Below are 11155 nucleotides of genomic sequence, written 5' to 3'. Positions count from 1 at the left end.
ACATCTCTAGTTGAGACCGATCATGAACTGGAGCGATGTAGCTGAGGTTGAGGAACTGTTCGAACCGGAAATCGCACTTTTCTACCACTGGGTTTTAAAATAAACCCATCATAATTTTGTTTACTTTTTCAATTCCGTAAACAACTACACAGGATGTGCCTACGAACCAAGTCCGTGTTCCAAATAATATCCGCATACGCACAAGCTCAGGGCTAGACGCGACAATATTCTCGGTTAACGTGTTAACCTCGGCCGGATTGAGATATGTTTTGGTGCAGATCCAAGCGGATGTAAAAACGGATCGGTTCCAGCGTCGGACCAGATCTGAAGCGAATACTTTAATTCGGTCTGGTGTATGTTTGTTGCGTGGCAGGAGTCCACCGACTGACCAGAAGCAAGTAGATGATGAAAACGCTGGACACGGCGCTGGAGTTAGGGCTGCATTTAAACACTCGGCAGACGTGTAGTAATTCTTTACTCTTTTAAAAGTTTAAGTACAAGCTTTCAGTTCTTAAGGTCAAGTACAGAAGCATGAAAATAATGCACAAGAAAGAATCAGTGGCGAGAATGAAGTCAGAGTACACGTTGATCTTGGACAAACATTTACACGCGAACGGTGCTCCCTTCGAACGACTCTCCACCCGTCATTAACCTTAAAACATCCGATTAAATAAATATTCAAACGTCAAAAAATGTAATACATGACTGACATGATTTTCGGAAATTCCCTTTTAGATAGTGTCAAGATTCCGTTTGTAGCAACAATAATTACAAACAGTGGTATGTATTACAGAGCAGAGTTAGACATGTGAGCGACTGAAAGCTGGTTAATGAGGACCAGGATTAAAAATAATAATAATAATAATAAAAATCTAAAAATGTTTTTTTTTTTTTTTTAAAAACCACATTGCATATGAAAGCGAATTGTAGAACTCTGATACTGGCATTAAAATTTTTTTAAAATCATGGTACATGTAGGCATTTGTAAGCCCCAAACACAGTGAAAACTCATACACACAGGTTTTAGTAACCGAGGACCCTTTTATGACCCTATATAGTATTCTAAATTGAAGGCAAACACCCTTCACTAGCGGTTTTCCGAAAAACATTTAGGGGGTAGCTGATCGATCCCGGAAGCGGCGTTACTGTCACCACCCAGGAAGTTGAAACCTCTTATAATGCAGCAACGAATACGATTTATTTATTAAAAGAACAGCGGACGTTTTAAACAGGTTGTAGTTATGTTCAATGTTATGAAACATTACATGCATTACATGGACAGTATGAACGCCTGGGGCTAATTTCCGAGCCGGGGAAAAAAGTAAAACAGGAGCCCGACATAAAAAAAACAAACAAACAAACAGCCATCTATTGTGACACCTTGCATGCAACATCAGAGGTTGTCGTCGTTGTTTTTTCGTTTTTTTTAAAGGTAAGTATGACATGATTGGCATATTACAGGTCTATAAAAACATTTCCGACTGCACCTTTAATATCGTGAACAACTCAAGTTCAACAGAATATTCCATTAAAGAGCATCAAAACATATTAAAAGGTAAAACAAACAAAAATAAAAAAAAAACAAACAAAAAAACCACATAGCTTACAGTTATGTAATCTTAGTAAAAAGGAAAAAAATAAGAAAATTACTCGGTTTTATGACACACCACATAAAAATAGACTTCCTTTAAAATGTTCTCTCTCACACACACACACACACACACACACACACACACACACACACGCACACACACACAAGCGCTAGAGATCCACGTGTGAGTCATGTTCATTCAGCTCCATCGAATAGTAGTCTTGCGGCCGTCTGTGGAAACACACACACACGTCAATCATTCTGGATAACATTTCAAAGCAAACAACTCTTTATTCCGTTGAAATCTTATGAATGCTTACTTTTTCTTGTACAGGTAGAAGAAGATGGCTCCTCCCAGTGCACACAGGAGCACCACCGTTAACACCAGCCCCACCTGCAGCCCCAGCGACGACTCTGATTGGGTAATCGAACTGTCAATCACTCCGTTCTAATAATGCTGCACTCCTAACAATGTCTTATTACTTACTATACGTGGAGTGTGTATGTGTATATATGCCCAAGTTTTCCCATGGTAGAAAACCTACCAAAGTTACAAAGCATTGCCATCGGACTCCGAGTCCTTCCGTAACACGTTAAATAAACATCGAAAGGTTTGTCTGTGTCAACACTTTTATTCATTGAGTTTCTTTTCTTTGTTGAATTGAAAGTCTAAAACCATTTCTTTATAGTTACCGAGGTGAAGGTAAAGGCTAGATGTAAGATTCCGGCTACAAATTTCTTAATACGTATAGGCAACTAACTACAATCAGTTTATGTCAATGAAGCGTCACGAAAACTGAGAATTAGTGTTATTACTGTAGAGCTTTTAAATGAGATTCAGTCAGGTTTTGTGGGTTGTTCCATGTCAAAGCAAACAAACAGTCATGGATTTTGCTGATTTTTTTCACTGTCTGTTAGAATAAGTACGAGAAGAAAAAAACCCAAAATTTTTGAGTCGACTCTCATTCGTTACGAAATGGCAGCCATTTTAAGATTTGGCCCTATCTACGTTCCCTTGTACATGTTTTCAGCAAAAACGTACACAAATTATAGTTTCTTTTGCTATTTCTTTGTAATGGGGATTAACACACAATTAATTTTCACTTATTTGTAAGATGAAGCGAAGCTAAATCTCTCCTAAAATTTGCAGACAGAAGTAGGGCTCTTGGGGGTCAAACACAGGTACCCCCAGAAAATTATATTTATTTATTTATTTTGGCCATTTATTGTTGAAATCATTAAAGATTAGTCTGATTCAACATGTATAATCACACAGGTACAGTATACCAAGCTTCATCTTCATAGCACGTATACTTTGAGAGTTATTAAGGGAAAAGTGTTTCAAAACGGAGCACGCTGTCGCATCATGATGTGCGTCTGGGCCAGATTTTGAAACGGCCGCCATTTTGTAATGAATGAGAGTTGACTCAAACAATTCGGGAGTTTTTCTTCTCATGCACGTCTTAACGAATGGTGAGAAAATCCGCAAAATTTGACACTGAATACTGGAAAAGTCCTTGGCCAATGGCTGAACTGGAATGGATTCACCCTTGTTTTTCATGTAAAATGTTCAGTTTCATGTCGTTTTTAGTCGACTTTCTATTATATTTTATATATTTGTGTGGCTGCCTGGGAGAACCCTTCACATGCTGAAATTTTAACATTTTCTACTATATATATATATATATATATATATATATATATATATATATATATATATATATATAGTTCTACTTTTTCCTGACCAGAAATACGTTTCCCTTTTGCATGTTATGTCAACCAGACGTAAAGAACTCATTCCAGTTCCACTGAAAGAAGGTAAACACACTTAGCTAGTGAAGTTTGAAACATTTTTAGGCTTTCGTTTTGGTTTCTTAGTTGAAGTGTCAATATGTTATAGGTCCAGTTTTGACCAAAAACACATTTTTTCATAATTTTCATCCAGAATTCAGTATTCAATTTGTTGTGTTTATTGACGCCGAATATTTCTGAACTAACACAAGGATTAGGCAATGTTTCTCAAATGGTTTAAAAAAAAAAAAAGTAAACATAAATTTGCATTGTATTTCGTTTAAACTGAAATCTACGATTCTATTTCTGTTTGCAAATTGTTTTTTTCCTGTAGTCATATTATTTGTTAACTGTAATAACTCTGGTGTGCGTACCTTGATTGTACAGGCGTTTCTGGACTACGCTGCAGGAGCGTGTGTGTGTTTTCTGCAGTGTCTTGGCCACAAGCTCCCTCTGGTGATTGGACAGTGCAAATACAGGACCTTCTGCGTACATGCTCTCAGATATACAGGTTAAATTCACATCTAATACACACACACACACACACACACACACACACACACACACACAAAAACAATAACAACATTAACAATAATAAAACTGTTGAAAGCTTTTCAAGAAATCGTGTTGTTAACAAGTAAAATTTTTCAAAACTACATGCTCACGTCTGTATACATGATACACGTTTAGGGGCAAATTTAATTTAATTTTTGCTCATCTCTGTGTGTGTGTTACCTGCAAGATGGGCACCAGAGATACCACACTGACAGGAACGCTCCAACAACTCTGCAAATCCCTCAGCTGTGCATGCTACGAAAGAAGGAGACACAATCAGGTGTGTATGTTCCTAAATAATAAACACTAGTTCTAAAGACAAAAAAAGGCAAAAAAAAAAAAAGACTTTAACATACTAATGTGATAATCAGTCTCCGCCTGCAGACACAGTTCCATGTGGACGGAGTGGGTGGGGCTTGGGCAGAGGTTTGGGAGGCGGGGCGTTGGATGGGAGGCGGTCCAGACGGCAGATTGGTTCATTGCACAGCGAGAGACGGAGTCAAAACTAAAGACACACACAAACAAGGTCTGTAAGTACAAGTTGAAAAGAAAAAAAAGAAGAAGTGTAAATCAAATTAGACAAAACACACACACCTGGCCACTGGGTGCACGACCTGATACTTGACTCCGTGGAGAAAAGGACGCAGACTTGAACTTTTAGATAGTACTAACAGGTCCTGAACTTTCGATTCACTGCTACACACGGTCGGCAGGCCGGAACACAACCAGACTGCACCGAGAGACGTCACGGCAGGCAATTTCTGGTCTGCGGGTAAAAAGAGAGACACGCGGAAGGGCCGAGATTTGAGATTTAACTAGAGACATGCCACTGCATAAAATATGAGTGTACAGCGCCTTGCATAAGTAATGAATAAGTATTTTATAGGTCTCTCCTCATTCAAGTAAATAAGACACTGATCCTGTTTGACTGAAAATAACTGCCTGGGAACGTTGCCATGATGACCACCAAGTAAAGATTTATCATAACTTTAACCTGGACTTTCGAAATAATAAATTTTTTTTGAAATAATAAAACTTCTCTCTGTCCACACAAATGGACACGCTCACCAGCTCTAGACTCGTTGCTCATGAGGAAGAATCCATCATTTCCCAGACTTCCTTCTAGCGGAACGACATGCCTTGCAGTGCTGAGCTCATACAGCACTAAAACCATTTCGTGCAAAGGAGTCAAAGGTGGACCGATCAGTTCTACATAGATATCGGCTCCTAGGATTCCGCCCACCTCGTTAATGACTAGCTCTTTAGGAGGACGGGGGCAATCGTTGTCTTTCATTGGTGTGGGAGAGGAGACCTGAAAGAACAAAGTGTATCAGTTGGTGAGCTTTGATATAGCAATGAGGCTAAGGGTGCTAAGAGGAAAACTACCACACTGCACACAACATAAAACCATACAAACAATCATGGAAAGTGACATGAATTTGGTCCAAGTACATTACTTTTTGAAGAAAAAAAAACAAAACAAAACAAAAAAAAAACCACACAATACCTTGGGGAGAAGTGGCCACTTATGATGTATTCAAGCCTATGTTAAAAACAGTACTGGAGCACAGAAAATGGAGACCCAAACAGGAAGTGACCTTACCCTGAAGGAGTTCAAATCGAGTCGGTTTAGGCTACATCGGCTGAGACTCTCGTCTCCTTGGAGTGAGGTGGCGTCTTCTAGCAGGGGGAGCTGTCCTGGTGTCAGAGCTTTGATGAGATTTGCCCAGTCTCTGTCTGAAGTACGGGCTCGATACACCATGCCATCCAGGAGCCCATTTCTGGGAACAATGACGTTCTCAATGGAGGGCGGAGATGTTGAGCGGTATATCGCTATGGCGTCTGGGCCGTTCTGGATGGTATTTGCTGGTAGGGCAACCTGTGGTTTGAGCTTATCGCTGCCAATCTACAAAAGTCAGAAAGAATGGACAATATCACAGAGACGTCATCTCACAACGAAGACGTAAGACATCACAACTTAAACAACTCACCAGGAAGTAGCCGTGATCGTCCGTGTAGTGTCCGTCGAGTTCGATTTCACGGTAGATTTTCCCGTTGTTGCCGTTGATCAGCAGGACCCAGATGCCACTGAGTGAAGTCCGGCGGCCGGACGGATGCCAGAGTTCCACAAACTCCTCGTCTTCCGCCGAACCCGGCGAGTCCGTGTTCACCTCGCTGATCAGGAAGTCGCCATCCATGCCAGACCACGGCTCGAACGGTTCATCTGTCGTGTTGACAGCTGCAATAAGAAACCATTTTTTTTTTTTTTTTTTACCCATCAGCCATACAAGCAACAAGACCTCCAATTTGGATTCCAAATGAAATGTTTTGCTGCTAAAAATAAAGACCCTGGAAGAAATATATATCACCAGTGATCAGCTTCCCTGCCACCTGGTGTAAGAAAGGTTAGGGTTCAAACTGCAAAGGTAAGAGGAGTCCATACCAGTGCTGTAAGGGCAGGTGTTATACCAGTTGCAGTGGCTGGACTCGCTCGGTCTCTGGATCTGATGCTGAAATACTCCAGGATCTCTTGGCCAGTGAGCTGTACCACACCGGGTGACATAAGCATCGACTTCTGAAAACCTGGGAAAGCCAATCACGAAACGAATCAGAACTCTGTTTTTAATTTAACGGGTTTGTTTCCTGATCTGGCTGGGAAAATTACCTGCCGTCGAGCTTGAAGGCTTTCCTGCCTGGTATGAGAGTCTCGGTGAGAAGGGCGCTTGGTGTGTTAGTAAGTCCGCTACAGACGAAGGCATCAAGTGGCTGAAGTTGATTGAGTGGGCTGCCTTTTTGGAAATCTTCAACCTTCCCCTGGTACACCGCCAACGCCCAGCCGTCTAAATCTGAAAAGTTAAACGTCAGATAATGGGTTACCCAAAGGATCAATCGGCAGTAAGAGCACACCATTTGAGTGATAGTATGGTACGTTTAGACATTACCTGACAAGGCAGTTGTGTTCAAATTTACAGAGACATTCCCAGGTTCACTGGCCTGAAACTCTACACTGGTCTTCACTGTGTCCGTCTGCACGTTATACACCACCACCGTCATCGCCCCGCTTTCTGTCCCAATGCTGATCTCTACAGGTCCAGTCAGTGTCCCTCCACTCAACTGGATCCTGTTAATCCACAGGTGTCCGGGGTTCGACGGCGGGCAGATATTGTGCCGTCCAGGGGTGGGCACGCCATTTTGGAAGCTGTAGTAATTATCAGAAAGCCAACACCTCTGGATGGACTCGTCTCCCTCTAAAAATTTATCATCCTCAAAATATGGTAAAAAACCTGGTGTGAGGACGTGTGACAACATCTCGTCTGTTCCCCGGCGAGACGTGTAAACTATGGCATCCAGCAGCCCGATAGCAGAGACGTTCCCGTTCTCAGCGACAGGAACCCAGGACGGGCCGTACAGGGCGATGGCATCGGGGCCGTTCTGGATGGAGTTGGGTGGAAGTTGGATGGCCGGCGATGGCTTGAGCTCAGCCGAGCCAACGAGGAAGAATCCTCGTTCATCCGTGCTGTGTCCGCTCAGGTCCACGACGCGGTACGCCACGTTGCCGTTGCCGTTATAGAAAACGAGGGTATAGCCATCCAGAGAGGTGGAGCCGAGGCTAAGAGAGAACAACTCTACAAATTCCTTGGTGTCGAGGCTGGGATTATCGCAGTTCACTTCGCTGATGATCAAACACGAATGTACTGCTGATAAACACATGTAGAAACTCAACAGCAACAGCGCACCTGTCACACTCAAGCGCATGGTGGCCAAAAACAGCAATCCAGATGAATCAGGAAGACGAGATGGCCTGCAGACAGAGCGGAAACACCAATGAGATTTAACGTGCATACAGGACCTTTTCTTGAGACAAACGCTTACTTGTTTAAACGTTATACACGTCACGGTAACGTGACGCACCTTAATGCTGTACACTATAGAGGCGATCTTGCTGATGGCGAAATGAATTAATTGAATTCATTTACTATTAATTTGCGTGAACGGATCTTTTCGGAATCAGGACCACGCAGGTAAGTCGACACACCATGACGCCGATGAGCGAAATAATATCCAAAGCAAAGTTTGTTTATTTAACATTTATTTATGGAAGGAGTCTCCAGTGTCAGCACCTTTAACCAGTCAGAGGTAACTGTTTTCCGAGGCAGAAAAGTCTTCAAGATGGACAAACATCTCCCTTTTGCACAGGGACACATCACGTCATTGATTATTTTCCTAGAACAGCAATCCCCCCCCTGAAAGTTTTACTAATTACTTCAAGTATCGTGAGACAATAGTTTACATTCAGAGTAATAATGCTACGTTGAATCTTGGGAGGAAAGTGTCCATCTGATGGTCCCTTCGATAATACATATTTACGTATTTACATATTTCTCTCTCTTGACGTTGATAAGACTCCTGGTCCTGAAGACTTTCCTGTGGAGGAAAACCTACCGACTGTGACAAAGCCGGACGCACACCATATCGACAATTATTATCCATTATTACTCATTTTATTCAATAGCAACATCCTTTGTAAAATGTATTTATGTGGAGCGTCTGTTGCGTAATTTCCTGTGGAGGAATCGTTAGTATAGAAGCCAGAACTATTATCAGAGAGGCTCAGAAGAATAGAACACTAAATCAACAGCTTTTGACCGATCAGATTTGAGTATTCGGACACTACTTAAAGAAACCAGATTACTGACTTATTCATGCAAACGGAATTTTTCCTAACTGAACTCGGACATGTAAATATATTATTGATTACTTACAAAAAGCAGATTTTTCAGTCACTAGGTTACAGAACATAATGTAACTATACAAAACTTGTAAAACTGTGCCACGTTTAAGTTGATTATATTTATTAAATAGGCACAGTTCTAATCAACACAGACTATGCTGAAAAGAACATACTTCAGTACTTCTTCAGTAGCAATTCAGTACTTCCTCCGTAGTTGTTCAGTAGTACTTCAGTAGTACTTCAGTTGTTCTTCAGTACTCCAGCTTTACTTTAGTACTCCAGTTGTACGTCAGTAGTACTTTAGTTCTTCTTCAGTAATACTTTAGAATTTCTTCAGTAGTACTTTAGAACTTCTTCAGTAGTACTTTAGTACTTCTTCAGTACTTCTTCAGTAGTACTTCAGTAATACTTCAGTACTTCTTCAGTAGTACATCAGTAATACTTCAGTACTTCTTCAGTAATACTTCAGTAGTACTTTAGTACATCTTCAGTGGTACTTCAGTACTTCTTCAGTAATACTTTAGTACTTCTTCAGTGCTTCTTCGGTAGTACTTCAGTACTTCTTCAGTAATACTTTTGTACTTCTTCAGTACTTCTTCAGTAATACTTTAGTACTTTTTCAGTAATACTTTAATACTTCTTCAGTAGTACTTCAGTGCTTCTTCAGTGGTATTTTAGTACTTCAGTAATACTTCAGTACTTCTTCAGTAGTATGTTCAACTAGTGCGCAACTAACGCGTATGGTAACTATGGTAACAATCGAAAATGTACTATTTTGGCATACTATTTAGTACGCGAGTACGCTGTTTCAGATGCAAGCGTTGTTTATTTATTTTTCCAACATTCCCGAAGGGGGGAAGAAAAGCCTTGTTAGGAACTCTAACAAAACACTGGGTCCTTTAAAAAGTTGTAGAAAGAAGAAATAACAGAATGAGGAATATAAATTACTGCTACATTCAGATATATCTTTCCCCACACAAAAGCCCACAAACTAGTAGTGCTACTGCAGTGAGTTAGACCAAACACAGTGTTTAACTTCGGTAAAAAACTGAATTCAAACTGGAACGACTTACCGTAACACTTCCGTTAATCCCAGAGAGATGTTTGGACAAGTTTAGAGGTTGTTTGCGCGGGTTACTCTCTCTCCCGTGTCCCAAAATCCAGAATGTCATTCTCCTCCCCCAGTGCCTTGTAGTTGATGGGAGATTCGCCAAAGCTTCGGTTCTTTTGAATGACTCCTTTAAGTGACTCGAATGAACGAATCGATTCTCGAGGCTCGAAAGGTAATACAATGTAATATACTGTAAATATGTCTATATGTATGTATGTGTATATATATATATATATATATATATATATATATATATATATATATATATATATATATATATAGATCAACCGTATTGATATAGCTCATTTAAATGTGTGCTGTTTTTCATTATTCCAATAATGAATTAAAATGTTTTTTATTAAAGTAATTTTAAAGTATGAAGTGCAACTAAAACTAATAGGCCAGGATGACAATGTTGTATTCATATAATTTCATACAGACTGTTGTAAATAAACTTTAAAGTCCCAGTGAACTGAAGTGCCTTGAAACGCACAGCGTAATTCGATGTGTTGATGTAATTTCCACTGAAACAGGAAGTCAGGGTGGGACATATGGAGTAGCTCCTCCCCCTCTTTAAATAAATAGCCAATAACGTTTACCTTACTTCACGAGGGTTACTTGTGAAGTAAGTTCACAAGTTACTTGTGAACGTGCTAACCGCTTAGTGGTTAGCACGTTCACCTCACACCTCCAGGGTCCGGGGGTTCGACTCCCGCCGGGGCCTGTGTGTGCGGAGTTTGTATGTTCTCCCCATGCTGCGGGAGTTTCCTGGTACACTGCCCAGGGTGTCGCTACCCTGCTTTGTGATATCCCCTCCCTGGGATAGGCTCCAGGTTCCCCCATGACCCTGAAAAGGAGTAAGATCTATAAGATGGATGGATAGAGAGTGTTTGATTGGACAGAAAATCTGAGGGGAAGCTGAAGTGCAGGATGATGTCATCAAAATTCTTGATCTGTATCGGTGGTAGAAAAAGACTGTAAACTTTGAATGCATATGTCTTCTAAATGCTAATTGTATCATTGTTTTGGAGCACACTAGCTTATAGATAACCTTAAAGCGTACATATTCATACTAAAAGCCACAAAGCTTCAATTTTGATTTTATTGGGACCTTAAATGCACTGAAGCATTGTGTTTGGATTAGGTTTAAAAAATAATAATAAAAATTATCTAAGTAACTAAGGATTCATTTCCAATTTCAAATACTCACAAATTCTTAAATTATATTTAGGATTAGATCTCAAATAAGCCCTACTTACTCAACTGCCATCTCTGCTCAGCAATTAAATTGTGATTTGTGATCTATGTAGACTAGGACAGCTATGAATCGATTCACTTGAAAAGGATTTGTTTGAAAGAATCAAAGTAAATCGAG

The 11155-nt window shown here is 40.5% G+C and overlaps 1 protein-coding gene across 1 annotated transcript; it reads right to left on the bottom strand.

Annotated features, from left to right (window-relative positions):
• Positions 1-54: 54 nt before the first annotated feature.
• si:ch211-183d21.1 (uncharacterized) lies at positions 55-9871 on the bottom strand. The gene is made up of 13 exons (XM_053620317.1): positions 9743-9871; positions 6880-7739; positions 6603-6783; positions 6381-6520; positions 5929-6176; positions 5541-5843; positions 5006-5249; positions 4532-4703; positions 4294-4442; positions 4118-4192; positions 3757-3906; positions 1912-2005; positions 55-1822 (listed from the first exon to the last, which is right to left on the bottom strand). The coding sequence occupies exons 2-13, from the start codon at positions 7691-7693 to the stop codon at positions 1762-1764; spliced, it is 2631 nt and encodes an 876-aa protein (XP_053476292.1). The 5' UTR covers positions 7694-7739; positions 9743-9871; the 3' UTR covers positions 55-1761.
• Positions 9872-11155: the final 1284 nt, after the last annotated feature.

Source organism: Ictalurus furcatus, chromosome 1 (assembly GCF_023375685.1).
Source record: "Ictalurus furcatus strain D&B chromosome 1, Billie_1.0, whole genome shotgun sequence".
Taxonomy (NCBI): Eukaryota; Metazoa; Chordata; class Actinopteri; order Siluriformes; family Ictaluridae; genus Ictalurus; species Ictalurus furcatus.
The sequence above is the reverse complement of the archived record's forward strand: the minus strand, read 5'-3'. Positions and strand labels throughout refer to the sequence as shown.